Source organism: Rhinatrema bivittatum, chromosome 6 (genome assembly GCF_901001135.1).
Source record: "Rhinatrema bivittatum chromosome 6, aRhiBiv1.1, whole genome shotgun sequence".
NCBI classification, from domain to species: domain Eukaryota; kingdom Metazoa; phylum Chordata; class Amphibia; order Gymnophiona; family Rhinatrematidae; genus Rhinatrema; species Rhinatrema bivittatum.
The window spans coordinates 87,781,064-87,800,806 of NC_042620.1; the positions used below are offsets into that span (position 1 = coordinate 87,781,064).

A 19,743-nucleotide genomic window follows, 5' to 3' on the forward strand; every position below is an offset into this window, starting at 1 on the left:
ATGTATCACACTAGATCCCATTTAATGAGCAGTGGTCGAATGGGGGGCTTAAGGTGAAGTAAGCCTCTCATAAACCGACATACTAGAGGTTACGCTTTTATTGGCGTATCCCCTATTTCCTTGTGATATGCTGCTAAGGCATTTAGGTGTACTCTTACAGAGGATGTCTGGAGAACAGAATCCGAAAGGTGATATAAGTAATCTAGTACAGAAGGAGTGGGGCAAGAAAAAAGGTGAAAACCTGTTTGTGTGCACCACTTGGTAAATCTAGTCCACTAAAAGTGGTAAGGTTTACGTGTGGAAGGCTTTCATGAAGCTACGAGAACTTTAGAGACTTGTGTTGAAAGATTAAGTGGTTGCAGAATTTCAACATTCAAGCTGTCAGGGCAAGATTTGTAAGGCTGGGATGACGCAACTTGTCCTGATTCCGAGTTACGAGAGTGGGCGCTGTGCCCAGGCGAATTGGTCTCTGATCGAGAGGTCGAGGAATATGGGAAACCATACTTGTCGAAGCCCATATAGGGCTAAGAGGACTATTGTTCCTCTGTCCTGTTGTAGGTTCACGAGAGGTTTGGCTATGAAGTATGGGAAGCATACTGGTCTCGGGCAGGACGAGGGCCTGAGGAACAGTGAACTCCGTCCCGGCTCAGCATGATAAGAGTGTTGGTTATGAGAGGTAGCGGAAGAGGCACATTTAGGAGGCCCTTGATGGAAGAAAGGCGTAAATGTGAATGCAGTGAAACCATGTGTAGGTAGTAGAATCTGTGCACCGTCTGGTTCGATTCGGAAGCAGAGGGCAAGTTCGATTGACCTCCGCTCTAGAAGATTTCTCTTGCTACACATGTCCAAGACCATTCGAGAGGATGGACCTATCTGGAGAAGGTCTGCTAGTGCGTTCAGTAAGTGCTGAGAACAGTGCCCGTGGATGCATAAGTGAGCAAGGGCTAAGGATAAAGCTGTGCAGCTTCATTGCAGAGCAGCTAGGATGTTGTGTATGCTTGTATGTTGGAAGCACATTGTCCCTATGCTGTCTGTCTGTATGCATAAAGAATTGTTGCAGAGGCAGTATTAGAAGGCATAAGGGTATAACTCATGGTACAAGATCCAGGAAGTTTATGCATAACTGCTTGGAGCGGAATAGACGCATATTGGGTTGAGAAGATTTGTGGTCAAACTTTCAACTTGAAGTAAATGCAAGCATGAGCAGGAAATAGACTAGGTTATGCAGCTGTCCATGCAAGGAAAGCGTGAATGATGTTGGACTCCGTAGAGAAACAGCATTCACCGATATTGAGTCAAAGAAATACCTCAGTTGCGAAGCTGGTGCCACCGGCAGAGCTTGGAATTGTAAGATCGTTGACTCACCATGAGGCACATAGGAAGAATAGAGATAATGTACTTACTGTGTTTTGGAAACATGGTAACGAGAGATACCATTTTACCTGTGCCTTCTGAAGAAAGTTGGTATTTCTGAGGTCCAGGATGGGTGGAGAGTAACTACTTTCTGTTGAAAGAAAGAATAATGTAATTAAAACTCCCCAATCCCCCTCTTCCCCCCTCTGCGCTTTGAAGTGTGTAGGGGAGTGTACCGGGAGACTGCTCTGATATCCGGCTAGTTGGAAAACCGGGAGGTGTCCAACTGGAGGGGTTGATGTAATGTGGATATCAGGTATCCTCCCACGGGAGTGAGAGCGGTAAAGTCTTACCCGCATTTCTAAGTGCTGTACAAGGAGACATCGAGACCCATATCAGGCTTCGAAGTGGACTTGTAGTTGAGGCAGCATGTGCTGGATCTCGTGTTTAGCAGAACAGTAAATGCACCTGGAACTTTGGTACTGAAACAGGAACCAAAAGCTAGAGCATTAATCAGTGCAGAGCCACGTTGCTGAAAAAGGGAGGAAGCCCTGAAGCAAACCCAAAGAAAAGAAAGAGAGGTTCTCCGGGTATTGTGGCTGACATAGCTGGCATAGCGATATGTGACACTAATACAGATCTTGGAAAGTACATGACCTAGAACTTTTCTAAGCATGTGGCTAGAATTAGAGAATACATTTCAATGGGAATGCCGCAGAAGCGGGTACTTACCATCCGAGGTGAACCGCCGAAGGATGAGCCGGTGAAGATTGCTGGCTCCGTGGATTTCCGGAGTCCTCTCGGAGTAGCCTGTGGACGTTAACGTCCGTCTCAACTCTGATACCTGGTATGGTGGCGCAGGTATAAAGGAGACAAGGCTGGGCGTAGCTGGTGCTTAGACCGTAATGAGCGGAGGGCCAGAACCCTGCACCGATGTCGGTGGGGTACGCCTGGGAACAGGGAGCCAATTGACGAACTCATGAACTCAACCATTGTCGCAGCGGCTCGATGTCTCTTGACGCCAGGGCAGAATTCTGCAAACCTCGATCTGGTGTGCCGTTGGCAGTGGTGATGTTGCTCGGCCCGAACATCGTCCAGTATTGAGAAGAATAGCCGCAATGCGTTGAATGGCGTCGGTGGCAGACGGTCACCGTGTTGGTGACGATGAATGCCACGGTGCTCGACCTGGTCATTCCCCAGCGGCGAGATGTAAGCCCTCGCTGTCCTGGATGGTGATCGATGATGGCTGTCAGCATGCCTGCTCTGCTCCTGATATGGGGCTTAATAAGGACCCAAAGCATGGAGCACTGTGTTCAGGGGAGGGCATTATGTGGCGGTGTTATGTCGACATTGACGGTAATTGAAAACATCGCTGGTTTCAGAAAAATGATATGGGCATTGACGGAGTCAATGACCGCATCCATAAAACATAGAAGATGCCGATGGGAACGACGTGGGTGTCGAGATCATTGATGTATGGAGGCGGGCACTGACAAACTCTGCGGTATGGCCACAGGCATCGACGGCATTGATTGGATCGACTCGGGCAACAATGACTCCCATGGCATCCGTGCCACGGACATGAGCACCGATGGAATCAATGTTGACATGGATGCCATGCATGGAAAAGGCACTAGCATGGCTGCCATGCATGGAATGGTACTGGCATGGCTGTCATGCATGGAATGGCACTGGCATGGCTGCCATGCAGGGAATTGGCATCGGCATCGATGCCATGCCTGGAAAGCCTGGCATCGATGGGAATTGGCATCGGCATCAATGCCATGCCTGGAAAACAGCCTGGCATCGATGGAAACCAGCCTGGCATCGATGCCATGCCTGGAAAACAGCCTGGCATCGATGGAAACCAGCCTGGCATCGATGCCATGCCTGGAAAACAGCCTGGCATCGATGCCATGCCTGGGAGACAGCCTGGCATCGATGGAAACAGCCTGGCATCGATGGAAGACAGCCTGGCACCAATGCCATGCCTGGAAAACAGCCTGGCATCGATGGAAAACAGCCTGGTATCGATGGAAAATCTGACATCCATAATAGAAGGATGGCATCGATAGAACTGACCCCCAACAGCGATGGAAGTGCCCCGGGTAGCGGTGGCATTGACCCGATTATGGATGGAAGCGACAAGACAAGTGTTCGTCGATGGCATCCATTCTGGCAACGCTAGCACCGATAAAAGCTAAGGAAATAAATCAGTGCCATGTATAAACATAGATGGCACTGATAGAATGATGTAGGGAGGATGGCATCAGGGTACCGCAGGGGGAGGGGTACCTGTGGCATCTGAAACCGCAGGATGGCCTGAAGGGGGTACCGACGGTAGCGATGGGGTATTACTGCGCGAAGGTACTGAGGAAAGTAAAGGACCTGAATCTACAGGGGCCCTGGCGGCACCGGTAACCGTGGAAGTCCCTGTTCCACTAGCGCTAATAGCCAAGCAGAGTGTCACAGAGGGACACTGCAGGCTATGTGTGACTAACTGAAAAATAGGGAGAGGGAAGGCCGCAGTCGGTTGGCAGCCAGAAAGGTGACAGGAACCAACCGAAAAAATATGGCATAGTACTCACCGAACGTCGAATTAAACCAACGCGGAGGGAGACCCGTGCAGGGAAAGGTGTTTGTGAAGTAAAAATGTAAATCTTTTATGAGGAAAAAAGTGTTAGAATTTCTCACAGAGCTCCAACTGCTATGCTTACAGCAGAGCGGAAAAAAGACGACTGAAGGGAGACCCCTGTGGATGCAGGGATCATAGCATGCTGAGCATGCTCAGTGCACTCAGTGCACTCAGTGTGCCAGTGTCAGTCAAAGCTTTTAGAAACTTTGACAGAAAGTTTTCCGTCATAGGGCTCCATTACCGATGTCACCCATATGTGAGGACTAGCATCCTGCTTGTCCTGGGATAACACCTTGTTTGTTTACCTCCTGCTGCTCCAGCTAAGGAAACTCCTGCAGACAAAGATTCGGTGCGATACTTACAGAAAAACTGGGCAAAGGTACACAATAATTTGGAGACATCTAGACCCAGCAGAAGAAATTTGCTGTCCATCATCGTAGAAATGAACCCCAGTTTCAGGTTGGTAAAGTCTAGCTATCCACAAGGAATCTATGTCTAAAGCTCCCTTTTGCTAAGCTTGGCCTTAAGTACATAGGGCCATATGCCATTATAGAGAAAATTAACCCAGTACCACGCGCCATCAGTTTTCCAAGACTGTTAGGGTACCATCCTCATTTCACGTCTCCTTGTTAAAGCTGGCCAGACCAAATCCTTTCAACAGGCAAGGAATGCCTCTGGATCTAGTCCTAATTGATTGCCAACCTGAATCTGAGATTGAGGAGTTTCTGAAATCTAAAGAGTACATTGGAAGGGAAATGGTCCTTTAGAAAGAACTAAGGTTTGATGCATCTCATCTTCATGCACTTCATTTTTGGAAAACATTTCTTGCTAAACAATGCAAGGGGCCATCCGGAGGTTGTTCCTGAAAGGGGGGGGGGGGGTACTGTAAGGATCCATTGCTGAGTGCTCCTCTGGCCTGCAGGCAGTACTGTGAACTACTTGTACTGTCTGTCTAGTCCTCTTAGCTCTGTGCTCCTTGCTTCCCCCTAGTGGCTATCTTGCTTCCTGTATAGATTTGTACATATATTGAGACAGTCTGTTGCCAGAGCTTATTTATTTATTGCATTATCTGTTACACTTATAACCTGCAACATCCAATACTTGCCGATCTGTGCGGCTTACATCTAACATTCATAGTTTGGTCCTACCTTCTGGTCCTCATATTCCAACTCCACTCCTGTATCCAGAAGACTATTATTTTTAGCTGCAACATTCAGCGCTCTTGTTTGTTCTCTTTCCTGGGGTCCTGGATTTCTGGTTTGCTCCTGCTCCTTACCCTATTTTCAGGCTTCTCGTTCTATGTTGGAGGCTTCCCCCAGTTTTCATGCCTCGCCGGCCACCAGCACAGGAAGGCTCAACCCAAAGGGAAGGTGGCTGGCCTAGGCAGAAGGCCATCTACCATCAGTGGTCAGGATATAACTTTCCTGGGATTAAGCTACTCGTTTCTTTGGCAACCCAAGAAAACAATCTTGACATTCACACTCCTCTCAATATAAATATGAACACAAATACAAAATCAATAGGAGAAAAAATAAAATCTTTGATGCAAAAAGAAGAAACTTTTTGGTGATTAAAATACCTCCCAAAAACAAAACAAGCAGGATCACTTTTATAGAATATGAAACAGCAAGGGCCTCTTATGACAAAACATTACCCCATGCTTCAAAAAGAAATAAATATATTTGGGTCTGAATACTGCTGGAGGTGATGGGAAGGAAAATGTGAATTTGGGTCAATGGGAGGCTGTAGGCCAAATGAAGAGCATATACTACACCGAATTATATGGTTGGCTTTATTTCCTTAATATACCTATTATGCCAGCACTGAACTTGGGAGACAAGAGGTGTCATTGGACTTTTGTGATATCGCTTACTCCCTCAATGTGATGTGATCCTGGTGGTTGGCTGCAGTTATTTTAACCAGATGCCCACTTTTTGCCAAATCCCTAAATGCCATCTCCTTTGGATAGACTGTTCTGTATTGTATAATTTGCAGATGTCAGACCATGATTTCCTGGAAGTGGTAGCATGCTTAATGAGGCTTCTTAGTTGTATAAAGACCTAATGTGGTATTTGAAAAGGGAATAGTGCTCTTTGATATAAAATACTGCAAGAGAACAAGGGTAAGACAAAATGTGCTATCAGAATGTGATTATTTATTTTTTAAACTTGTACATATGTGAGCATTCAGAAGCCAATGTTAAAACATTTTCTGTAAATTCAGTATAAATATTAAAATGTGTTTTCCACTATAACATGATCTTTCTAACTTTTTCCAGTTTCTCAATCAAACCTTGTAAAGTTGGGCCAAATAACTGTGTTTGAGCATAATGATTGAAATGTGGGGCAAGCATTTTTTGCTTCTTGCCCCAATTCCAGATATAGGTTGCATCAGGAGAACAACTCTTTATATCAAGAAAATGAGCGCTATGCATACTGTGCCGCTGCTGCTTCTATCTTGTGCAAATTTTAATGCGAACCATTCTAAGTGTGTAAAGAGTGTTTTTCTTGAAAACTGCAAGGCTTCGAAACTGCATCTTTTCATGCATAGAATGTTACTAAATTTGTTCCAAACAGTAACTTTTGTCCGTACAATTCTGTAACTCCTGAAATTCTGTGAATCAAACCCTTGTTTTGAAACAAGTCCACACAGCAACTACAGTAATAATAAGAAAAATTAATTTAAAAAGGTGCAATGATAAAAACTGTCAGATGCCATGGCACACTGATTCTGGGATGAGGAATTTTATTTCTTGACCCAAAGGAGTACAGAATATTCTACTAAATGAGAGCTTAGAGACAGAAGATAGTTGCACAAACTTGTCAGATTGTTTGTGCGTTTGTGAATGCAGTTCTAAAGGATGATTCACACAGTTTTGTTGACTCAAGAAATTCAACATATCTATAAAATGTCTTACAGCAGGGCATAATTTACAATGGCTAAGAAGAACAAAGTTTGATGTATAAAAGTTTCTCCTAGATACAAAATTTGAAAAAAATGGATCCATAAGTATACTTCATTTAAAACACAAGACCATAATCTGTACCGTACCTGCTGTTTCATTATCTTTATTTGCTCTTTTTGCTTTCTTTTTTCTTCAGCAGCCATAATTGCTATGAATAAAACAGATCAATGCCAGAACAAAATTACTGACAAGAAACCTGATCTTTCAAAAACCACTAAACTTGCCTATTAATATGTTGAATTACTTAGAACTTTAAATCTAATGCATACCTTGCTGTTTTTTGGCTTCTTTGGCTGCTCGAGCCTGTTCTTGCCTCTGAAGTTTTCTCAGAAGCTTTATTTGTGCTGCCTGTCTGGCTATTTCTGCAATATAAGGAGTTATTGAAATGAATACTTAACATGTAATATAGCCTCACATAAAATACTTTACAAGTTAGAACTAGTGCATGCGAAAAATGCATTTTGATACAAACACAAGATACATTTATTTTGAGTGCATTTCTTCTGAACACACTTCAAATTTCAAAGATTTACTAAACTGCGATGTTTTTTTGTGGGAGAGTTCACACTATCGCAAGGAGGGTGTTGCCAGGATAGGCCCTCTCTGAAAAAATATTGCAGCTTGATGGTGCATTATTTTGTCTCTCAGCAAAATACTGCAGGACACAACAAAGCAGCTAGCAGTCCTTTAGATGTGATGGTGGCCCCAACCTCAAGAGTCCGTCATAGCCTTAAAAGGCCAACCACTGAAAAATTGGCCGCAAAGATAGAGTTGAGCGGAGATCAAGACTGAGCCCTGACTCAACCCCAGGCTGCCACGTAAGGCTCTCCAGACACCCACAAATGTAAGAAAAAGAATTCAGTTCATGTGTGGTGATGGACCCCCCCAAACCCCGTAATCAAAGAGCGGCCCCCCAAACCTGTCCTCATTAAAGAGTACCCTCCCACCCCTCTTTCCAAAGACATGAAGGCTAAGACTGCTTCCACCCCAATACTACTCCAAAATCGTTGAGAGTACAGTGCCCCCATCCCCCAATGTATTAAAAAATGCACTGGTAGATCTTGGGAGGAAGACCCTGACCCTCCTCCCGCACCCCCAAACCTTCAAAATCCTGTTGTGGATCACGTGATGGGGGCTGGGGTGACACCTAACCCCGGGCCTGGTCATACCATTTTTCAAAATGGCACCAACCTGACCTTGCCTTGGGCCCCATCATGGGATCCACAACAGGGTTTTGACGGTTTTGAGGTATGGGAAGGGGTCAGGGGAGCCGAGGAGGACCCTTCCCATGAACTACCAATGCATTTTTTTTATATATTGGGGGATGGGGGAGAGGGAGGGATAGGGGCACTATACCCCCAACCATTTAGGAGTACTACTGGGGTGGGGGGGGGGGGGGGACACAGGCTCAGCCGTTATGTCTTTGGAAAGAAGAATGGGGGGGGTACTCTTTACTGAGGATAAGGCTGGAGGGCATCACTCTTTATTGATTACAGGGATTTGGGGGTATGGTCCATTGCCATGTGTGATCTTAATTCTTTTTTCGACACTTGTAGGTGTCGGGGCAGTTTCAACTGGTGGGCCCGGGTTGAGCTGGTAATCAGTCTTGACCCCCGCTCATCTTTTTTGCCGTGGCATTTATCTTTGTGCATAGTAGTCATTTAGCCTAACTTCCACCTTTTGTAATGTGTGGAATACATCTGGTCTGGGCTTCCAAGATGGTATTTTTAAACATCATCCATGCCTGAGCTCAACTCAATCTTTGCAGCTGCTCCTTTCAGTTTTTTCCTAACCATTTTCCTCACTTTATCAGTCATCTTTTTGAAAGTTAAATACTGTCACAGTAGATTTCTTTAGTGTGCTCTCTCCAGTTATTAAGTCAAATTTGATAATGTTGTGATCACTATTGCCAAGTGGCTCCAACACCATTACCTCTCACACCAAATTCAGTGTTCCACGAAGGACTAGATCTAAAATGGTTTCCCCTCTTGTTGGTTCTTGTACCAGCTGCTCCATGAAGCAGTCATTTGTTTCATCTAGGAACCTTGCCTCTCTTGAATGTCCTGATGTAACATTCACCCAGTCAATACTGGCGTAATTGAAATCACCAGTATTACTGTGCTTCTTATTTTGTTAGCTTCCCTAATTTCTTTTAGCATTTCATGGTCTGTTAGTTCATTCTGGCCAGGTGGACATAATACACCCCACTACTATTTTATTCCCCTTTTCACCTGGAATTTCTACTAATAAAAATTCAACACTGCATTTTGTTTCCTGCAGAACTTTTAACCTGTTTGACTCAATGCTCTCTTTAACATATAGTGCCACCCCTCCACCAAGTTGATCCATCCTATCATTTTGATATAATTTGTACCCTGATATCACAGCGTCCCATTGGTTATCCTTCTTCCACCAAGCCTCTGAAATGCCAGTTAAATCTCTCTCTACATCTAGTGCTATAAACACTAACTCTTCCATCTTATTGTTTAGATTTCTAACATTTGTATACAGACGTTTCAAAGTATGTTTTTTTGTTTATATTAACAACCTGCTCAATCAGCTGACAGGTGTAATTTGGAATCTTTCTGCACGATACAAAGACACCTGGTCCACTTTGGCATTTATTGCAACCTATCTATTGGGATGCCCTATTTTTCCTGTTCTCTTATTATCCTTCAAAGATACATCATTCTGAATCATGCGCTTCTGAGCGACTGTCAGCTTTCCGTCATCATCTAGTTTAAAAGGTTAGTGCCAGCAGCCTGTGTCCACTCTGATTAAGATGGAAACCATCTTTTCAGAAAAGGCCCCCCTATCCCCAAAATGAAGCCCAGTTCCTAACAAACCTAAGACCCTCTTCCATGTACCATCATCTCATCCACACATTGATACGCTGGAGCTCTGCCTGAAACTAGGGTCCTGCACATAGAATGGGCAGCATTTCTGAGAATGCTACCCTGGAGATTCTGGATTTCAGCTCTCTACCTAAAACCCTAAATTTTGCTTCCAGAAAGTTCCTCCTGCACTTTCTATGTCATTGGTACCCACATGTACCAAGAGAGCTGGCTCCTCCCAAACACTATCTAAAATCCTATCTATGTGATGCGTGAGATCTGCCACCTTCGCACCAGGCAGGCAAATTAGCAAGCGATACTCATGTCACCAGCCAACCAGCTATCAACTTCCTATTAATCGAATCACCAACTATATCGGTCGTCCTAACCCTCCCCCCCCCCCCCCCCCAGGCACATGCCCCTGGAGACCTATCCTTGGTGTAAGAGGATGGTATATCACCTTGAGGGAAGGTCCTAGCCTCAGGATTGCTTCCTGCCTCATCAAGATGATACTATCCTTCCAGGTGACCTTTCCCTCTCCAAAGCAGCACCAGATCGGAGGTGGAATATCTCTACTATGTTCCTGAAGATCTCCTCAGCTCTTCAACGTCTGCCACTCTAGCCTCCAGAGATAGGACTCGTCTGCCGAGGGCTAGGATCTCTTGGCACCTAGTGTACACACAGAACCTCTTGACAGCTAGGAGATAATTATGCATGTGGCACTCAGAGCAAAAGACTGAAAAGTCTCCCACTCGCTGCTGGACTACTTTCTGCATCATAATTTTGTTGATTTGTTATCGAGCTAAAATTTCTAAGTGAGCAGGTATGTAAAGCTATCCTAAAGTACTTTTAGTCTATAGTTACTCACTTTATTGACTCTTGTTTTGAATTAAATTCCTTCTGTATAAAATCTATACCAAATTACTGCTACCAAACAATTGCCATGTAAAATCAAAACATATAAAATCAAATAAAAACAGATAAGATCTAGTAAACAGATAAGGTAAAGCAAGGTAAATGGATAGAGTATAAAGCAGAGTTGCTTACCTGTAACAGGTGTTCTCCCAGGACAGCAGGATATAGTCCTCACATGTGGGGTGACGTCACTGGATGGAGACCTATCACAGAAAACTTTTCTGTCAAAGTTTCTAGAACTTTTGACTGGCACACTGAGCATTCCCAGCATGCCATGATCCCTCGAGCCACATGGGTCTCTCCCTTGAGTCTTGTTTGTAGCAAAAGGTGTGAGCGAAAAATAAAATAAAACATTTCGGACCCAACTCCGTGGGGTGGCTTTCATGAGGACTACATCCTGCTCTCCTGAGAGAACACCTGTTACAGGTAAGCAAATCTGCTTTCTCCCAGGTCACGCAGGATGGTAGTCCTCACATGTGGGTGATTAGCAAGCTATAGGCTGACTCATATTTAAATGGACCAACAGCACAACTTGTGCAACAGGCACAACTACTTGTGTGCTGTTGGGGAAAAATGAGGCAGCCTGAAAATCACAGCAGTTTGTATGTGGAAGGAGTTGGGATTATACTGGAAATCAGTTCTTCAAGACAGATTGGCCAAAGGCAGAGAGTCTTGGCGTCCTTCCTTGACCAAGCAGTAATGCGCTGCAAATGTGTGAAGAGAGCTCCATGTCGCAGCTTTACAGATGTCAACAATCGGTACTGAACGATAGTGTGCTACTGAGGTTGTCATGGCTCTCATTGAGTGCGCCTTCACTCGTCCCTGGAGAGGAAGGCCTGCTTTGTTATAGCAGAATTCAATCCAGTCTGCTAGCCAATTGGAGAGAGTTTGTTTGCCCACTGCAACTCCCGGTTTGTTTTTATCAAAAGAAACAAAGAGTTGGGTGGATTTCCTATGGACTGCAGTGAAGTCTAGGTAAAATGCAAGTGCATGTTTACAGTCCAAGGTGTGTAAAACTTTCTCCCCTTGGTGAGAGTGAGGCCTTGGGACAAATGTGGGCAAGACAATAGACTGATTCAAGTGGAAGTCAGTAACTACCTTGGGAAGGAATTTAGGGTGAGTACGGAGGACCACTCGGTCATGTAGAGTATGTAACAAGTGCTTGCAACTCACTAACCCTTCGAGCACATGTAATGGCTACTAGGGAAGAGAACTTTCCATGTAAGAAATTTAACATCGCATGAGTCTATAGGCTCAAACGGGGAGCGCATGAGCCTTGTAAGTACTACATTTAGGTCCCATTCAGTGACTGGTGGCCATAAAGGGGGCTTAAGTTGTAATAGACCCCTCATAAATGTACTCACAAGGTGTTGCGCTGTTACCGGGGCATCCCCTACTCTCTTGTGGTACGCTGAGATGGCACTCAGGTGTACCCTCATCTAAGAGGTCTGGAGACCAGAGTCTGAAAGGTGCCAGAGATAGTCTAATAGAGATGGAGTGGGGCAGGAAAAAGGGTCTATACCTTTTTGCATGCACCATATGGTAAACCTATTCCACTTAGAACGATAGGATTTTCGTGTGGAAGGCTTTCGTGAAGCTACAAGCACTTGAGAGACATTAGTTGAAAGGTTGAGCGGTTGGAGGATCAAGATTTCAACATCCAAGCTGTGAGGGATAGGATCTGAAGGTTCGGATGGCGTAACATGCCTTGGTTCTGAGTTATGAGAGTGGGCGCTGTGCCCGGGCGAATGGGTTATTGGATCGAGAGGTCGAGAAGCATGGGAAACCATACTTGTCGAGGCCAATATGGGGCTATGAGTATCATTGACTCTTTGTTCTGTTGTAGCTTCACGAGAGTTTTGGCTATCAGCGGTATCGGGGGATATGCGTATAGGAGGCCCGTGTTCCAGGGGCGAGCAAAGGCGTCCATGGCTAACTTGTTTCACTGCCTGTCCAGGGAGCAGAATCTGTCCACTTTGTGATTCAGTTCAGACACAAAAAGAGGTCTATTGTTGGTTGACCCCAGCGTTGGAAGATTCTGGTCATTACCACAGGATCCAGTGACCACTCGTGGGGATGGAACTGTTGACTGAGGCGATCTGCTACCACGTTTTATATGCCTGCCAGGTAAGTGGCCCGGAGATACATGGAATGTGCTAGGGCCCAGGCCCAGATCTGCGTGGCTTCTTGGCAGAGGAGATAAGAGCCCGTGCCTCCCTGTTTGTTCAGGTACCACATTGCAATTGTGTTGTCTGTTTGTATGAGAACAGTCTTGTGTGAAAGACAGTCCTTGAACGCATATAGAGCATAACATATAGCTCAAAGCTCTAGGAAGTTAATCTGAAACATTGATTCGAGCTGTGTCCAGTTACCTTGAGTTTGATCTGAAATGTTGATTCGAGCTGTGTCCAGGTACCTTGAGTTTGAAGATTGTTCACATGAGCTCCCCAACCTAAGGTGGATTCATCTGTGGTTAAAGTTACTCGCGGAACTAATTGCGGGAGGGTAGACCTGTTAGCAAATTGTTTTGTTCGTCCACCAGAGAAGTGATAAACATAACTGGTAGGTTATTGGAATCTGAGATGAAAGCGGTTGACTGGCTTGGAGCCATTGAGATTTCAAGGTCCATTGAGTTTTTCTCATGGCCAGCCTGGCCATAGGAGTGATGTGGACCGTGGAAGCTATGTGGCCCAGCAACGTTAGGAATTCATGGGCTGACGCTGTGTGTTTTGAGTGCAGAGACGTGGCTAGCTTGGAGAGTGTGTCTGCATGGTTGTTGGGCAGGAAGGCCTTTGCTACTGTGGTGTCCAAGTCCGCTCCGATGAAAGTTAGGAAGTGAGATGGAGTTAGGTGGGATTTTTGGTAATTGATGAGAAATCCTAACGAGCATAGCAGATGGGTAGTGAGCTTGGGCGTGTCGAGAGTTCCTTGCTTTGATTGGCTCTTGATTAGCCAGTCGTCGAGATAAAGACATGTATGCTTTGCCTGCGTAGATAGGCCACAGCAACTGCTAGGCATTTTGTAAATACACAGGGTGCCGAGGTCAGTCCAAAAGGCAGAACCTGGTACTGAAAGTGTTGATGTCCCACTAGGAACCGTAGATACTTGCGGTGAAGTGGGAAGATTGGAATGTGAGCATAAGCGTCTTGAAGATCCAGAGAACAGAGCCAATCTCCTTTTTGCAGAAGGGAAAGCATGGTGCCCAAGGACACTATCCTGAATTTTTCTTTTCGTAGAAATTTGTTGAGATTGTGGAGGTCTAAGATGGGGCGGAGGCCACCTGATTTCTTTGGAATGAGAAAATAGTGGGAGTAGAGCCCTCTGCCCTGCTGTGCTCGAGGAACAGGTTCCACGGCCTTGGCACCCAGAAGGGTGGACAGTTCTGACTCTAGAAGAGTTGTGTGATCTTTTGCATCCACAGTGGATTGGGTGGTGAATCCTGGGGTACCGTGAGAAAGTTTAGATGGTATCCCTGGGTTATGATGGAAATAACCCATTGGTCTTTGGTAATGTTGAACCAATTGGTTATGAAGTGATGAATTCGACCTCCTGGTAAATCTGGTTCTGGATTTGTGGAGGTGCTGCTGTTCTCTGGAAAGGTTTCAAAATCCAGATGCTTGGCCTGTTTGTGAAGGAGGCTGAGATCTGGATGTTTTAGGCTGTCGAGGATGTCCTCTCTGAGATGGCCTAGCTGTCTTCACGCGAGATGGAGGTGGGTAGTAACTGTGTGGGCGATAAAATGGTTTTTTAGGGTCCTTTCTGGTTGATCTTCTCGCAGAAGAAGGGGCCTTGATAGTCACTGTTGATAATTGGCGCAGGGTTTCATTGTGGTCTTTCAATTGAGCCACTGCATCTTGTATCTTGTCACCAAATAGCTTTTCACCGGTGCATGGTAAATCAGCAAGTCTGTCCTGGATTTCAGGTCTCAGGTCAGAGGCTTTTAGCCGGGCTCATCTCCTGGCACTGATTCCTGTCGCTGACATACGAGAAGCTGTCTCAAAATAGTCGTAAGCAGCAAAAACTTCATGTTTACCAGCCTCAAGGCCTTTATGTAATATGGCATTGAGAGCATCTTGCTGTTGTTGAGGAAGAGAGTCGGCTACTTCTTGAACCTGTTTCCACAGATTCCTCTGATACTGTGTCATGTAAAGTTGGTATGCAGCTATTAGTGACACCAGCATAGCTCCTTGAAACATTTTTCAACCTAATATGTCCAGGACGGACATATTAGGTAGATGTGAATCGGTTATTTGAACGAGTAGATGTGAATCGGTTATTTACTCTTTCGGATAATAGAAAGACTAGGGGGCACTCCATGAAGTTAGCATGGGGCACATTTAAAACTAATCGGAGAAAGTTCTTTTTTACTCAACGCACAATTAAACTCTGGAATTTGTTGCCAGAGGCTGTGGTTAGTGCAGTTAGTATAGCTGTGTTTAAAAAAGGATTGGATAAGTTCTTGGAGGAGAAGTCCATTACCTGCTATTAAGTTCACTTAGAGAATAGCCACTGCCATTAGCAATGATAACATGGAATAGACTTAGTTTTTGGGTACTTGCCAGGTTCTTATGGCCTGGATTGGCCACTGTTGGAAACAGGATGCTGGGCTTGATGGACCCTTGGTCTGACCCAGTATGGCATTTTCTTATGTTCTTAGGAATTTTTGATCTTTACCAGGAGGAGTAAAGAATGTGGTCGCAGTCTTCTGGATTTCTTTTGTGCAGATTCAACTACCACTGACTGATGAGGTAGTTGTGGTTTTTGGAATCCAGGGATGTGTTGGACAAAATAAGTTGCATCTGTCCTTTTATTCACTGGCTGAACAGCACAAGGATGCTCCCAGACACGATGTTGTAGATCTACTAGTACCTTGTGTGTACTGGGATTGCTACGACTTCCTTTGGAGCATCAACAAATTGGAGAACTTCCAATGTTTTGTGCCTAGTGTCCTTTAATGAGATCAAAGGGAATTGTCTCTGACTTCTCTCTAACAAAACTGGCAAAGGAGAGGTCTTCCGGGGGAGATTTTCTCCTTTCCTCCAGAGGAGATTGTTCCGACAAAATATCCTCCGTGGAAGCTTCGGTGTCCACATCTTCCCATGTGTCAGAAAACGTCTCTAGTCGAGATCCTGAAGGAGGGAAGAAGGTTGGAGGTATAGGACGTATTGGCACCGATGGATCCTTCGATGACCTCGATGGATGGTGCAATGGCATCGATGCAGATTTCGCTGGCACCGGAGGCATCGATGGAAAATGCGGGCCTCTCAGTCCCGAGAGCCCTGATGGACCAGGTATCGGTGAAATGGGACTGGAATCCGTGTCTTCGTCTGAAGACCTGGGAATTGGAATCGGGGCTTTCAGGGGTTGCGCGGGCTGCTTTGGCATTGGTGGTCCAGGTTGTGTTGGAAGGGCACCGATGAGTGTATCCAGCCTGGTTAGCAACGGTGCAAATATTGATGGCTCCGGTGTCGGTGCTGGTATGGGGGCCAGCACCAATAGCTGTAGGTCTCGGAGAGCATCGAGCACTGCCTGGCAGATAAAACCATCCAGTTCCTCCCTGAAAGTTGGTGTGGGTATGACAGCTACAGGGGGTGGCAGGCTAGGCGCTACTGGCACCTCCACAGGGACCTGTGGGAGCTCAGTACCTGGTGCTGATATCGGTGGGGATCGTCTTGGCAGTTCGGGTGGAGAGGGTGTTAACAACTCCTCTACCCGTGTCCTCTTCACAAGTGGCTTGATAGCCATCGAAGCAGATGTGGTGTTGGTGCCGGCACCGGGAGTGGACTCGCGTTGGTGCTGGTGCTTCCTTCAGTGATCGGCCCGGTCTTTCCCCAGCGCCGATGTAGATGCTGTCGATGCCTTAGACGGAGTTGGTGATGGATGGTCACCGCTGCCCTGGCGCTCCCGGCGAGGTTTAATGATCAACTTTTTCAATGTTCCTGCCGGTGACGATTGGGTGGATGTCGATAGAGTCAGTTTAATTTTAAACAGGGTTTCCATCTTGTCGAGGCGAGCCCACCTACCCTTCGGAGTCATATGGGCACAACTTGGGCAAGTAGACACGTCGTGTGGGTTGGTAATCGACATGGTTCGGGGGCATTCCGGACATTATCAGAAACCTGTTGCCATAATGGCAGTTGAGGCCCAAAAACAGTCAATGGCCTGCGGGCACCAAGAAAAGGTGGCAGCGGGAACCGATCCGGGTAGTAATTTTTACTCACCGAACGATGGAACACTTTTCCCGATGGGAGACCCCTATGAGGGAATATGTTTTTGAGGTAAATTATAAGATTTTTCCATGAGGAAATGTGTGAGAATTCTCTTAGAGCTCCTAACCGTGAGGCAAACTACAGCGTGGAAAAAAAGAGACTGACGTGATACCCCTGTGGCTCGAGGAATCATGGCATGCTGGGCATGCTCAGTGTGCCAGTCAAAAGTTCTAGAAACTTTGAAAGAAAAGTCTTCTGTGATAGGGCTCCATCCAGTGACGCACCCCACATGTGAGTACTACCATCCTGCTCGTCCTGGGAGAATAAAGAGGTCCTCTTCTGCTGCAAGGGGTGCGGGCCTCTGGAAGCTGGGGCATTCAAAGCCTGGCTCCCTCACTATGACCTTTAAAGTCCTCTCCCAGGGGCTGCTAGGAAAGGTAAGCAGATAAGCCTTCCAGTCCTCTTCTGCAGCAAGGTATGCGGGGCCTCTGGAAGCTGGGGCAGGGGAGTTTGAAGCCTGTATTGCTTGCTAGACTTCTAGAGTCCTCTCCCTTGGGATGCTGGGAATGGTATTAGATGAGCCTTCTAGTCCTCTTCTGCTGCAAGGGGCCTGAGCGTTTTGGGGGATACTGGGTGGGGCAGAAGGGTTGTGGGAGGGCAGGCATAAGAAGAGGACTTAGAGGCCTCATTTATTTGCTTAATTCAGAGAGAGGAAGGGGAAGAGAGGATGCTTTAGGTGCTTTTCCAGACAGTTTCAGTTTAGTGAGGTATTGGGCCACCAGGCCCACTAGGGTTTTTTAGTTTCCTGCCACTTTACTAGCATTTTGGATACAGAAATCTAAGGGCAAAATACCTTTTTGGAGGTGACCTGGAGATAATAATGTCCGATTACCTCAAGGTAGCCACTTAGCTTTGTCCCCATCGACAAAGCTAATAGTATACTTAGATGTATAAATAGAAGAATCACTAATATAAAGAGGATAGTAGTATTACCTGTCACATATTTCCAGTGAGACACAACCTTGAAATCTGTATTTAGTTGTGGAGAGTAAATTTATAACAATACATTGCCAAAATAGAAGCATTTCAAAGGAAGGCCATCAAAATGGGGCATGGACACACAGAGAATGAGGGAACTAAATATGTATTCTCTTGAAGAAAGAAGGGAAAGGAGATATATACAAAAATTTAAATATCTAGCAGGTTTAACAGAGTAACAGAAGGAAGCATTTTCCACAGAATGAAAGTTTAAGATCAAGAGGTCATAGAAACAGAATATGACAGCAGATAAAGACCATACAGCCCATCATTCTCTCCCTCAGAGAACTTTTGAGCTTGTCCCATACTCTCTTGAATTCTGATACTGTTCTTGCTGCCACCATCAGCATAAGGAGGTCGATCCATGTGTTTACTACCCTTTCTGTAAAGAAATATTTCCTTAGATTTTTCCCAGGTATACACCTTTTCACTCTAATCACTCATTCCAGAACCTCTTATCTTCAAAGAGGCCTGCCTCTGGGATATTTATTTGTTGAAGGTATTTAAATGTCTGTATTGTATCTACTCTTTCCGTTCTTTCCTCCAGGGTATATTTGTTTAGATCTTAGATCTATCCCCATATGCCTTACTATGAAGACCATTGGCCATTTTAGTAGCTGACTTCTGAACCAATTCTATTTGGTTTATATTCTTTGGAAGTTACGCTCTCTGGAATTGTACATAGTATTCCAAATGAGGACTCACCAAATATGTGAACAGAGGCAATATCAACTCCCCTTTCCTATTGGCTATTTCTCTTCTTATGTACCTAAGCATGCTTCTGGTTTTTGATGTCACCTTACTTACCCCATGTGGTCACCTTAAGATCATAAGATAGGATCACTCTCAGATCCTGCTCTTGCTTTGTGCATAGAAGAATTTCACCCCTATATTGTGCATGACCCTACATTTTTAGCATTACATTTTACCTTCCAGACTTCTAGAGCATTCCTCAAACTAAATAAGATCCCTCCTCATATTTTCTACACCTTCCAAAGTGTCTTCCCTATTGCAGATTTTGGTATCATCCTCAAAAAATGCAAACCTTTCCCAATAGCACTTATCCAATATTGCTTATGAAAATGTTTCACAGAACCTGACCAAGGATCAAGCCCTGTAGCACACTACTGGTAACCTCCCTTTCCTTGGCATGAACTCTATTTACCACTACCCTTTGTCACCTCCCATATAACCAGCTTCTAATCCAGTTATTTTAGGGCCTATACCCTAAGGCACTCAATTTGTTTATACATCACCTACACAGAACTGCGTTAAAGGCCTCACTGAAATTCAAGTACACTACATCTAGTGCTTTCCCTGATCTAATTCTCTAGTCATCCAATCAAAGAAACTGCTTAGATTCATCTGACAAGACCTAACTTTGGTAAAACCAACCGGTCCATTTTGAGCTTTGATGTATTCAGGGCCGAGACTGGTGCAGGGACCAAACCAGTTTTGGTGCCACTTCACTCAGTGCAGATGGAGATGCACCACAAGAGAGGTCATGCAATGCAGCCATTGGTGATCAGGATCCCAAAACATGAATCTCAACATGTCTGACATGCTGATTGCTCAGTGAGCATTCTGTTTTCCTTTTTCTTGAACACTGCTGCAGACAACACCATGGGAGGCCTCATAAGCAACTGGACATCTGATGGCCTTTTCAAAGTGTCTCTTGAATCCCTCTGACTGTCCTTTGGAAGAAAGCATGTTTCAGTTCTTGACTTGAGTACTTTGAGCACTTCTCCAGATATAAACAAGGAAATCCAGACTTGGCTCAACTTCTGGGACTTG

General features: G+C 45.3%; 1 protein-coding gene across 16 annotated transcripts in view; it reads right to left on the reverse strand.

Moving 5' to 3' along the window:
* Window positions 1–19,743, reverse strand: part of BAZ2B (bromodomain adjacent to zinc finger domain 2B) — a 1,147,511-nt gene that overhangs the window by 319,299 nt on the left and 808,469 nt on the right. For all 16 annotated transcript variants that reach the window (XM_029605562.1, XM_029605561.1, XM_029605560.1 and 13 more), the window contains 2 exons: window positions 7,223–7,315; window positions 7,040–7,101 (listed from right to left, as the gene is read on the reverse strand). In XM_029605562.1, the coding sequence (XP_029461422.1) occupies window positions 7,040–7,101; window positions 7,223–7,315 (155 nt within the window). The remainder of the gene's footprint in view (window positions 1–7,039; window positions 7,102–7,222; window positions 7,316–19,743) is intronic.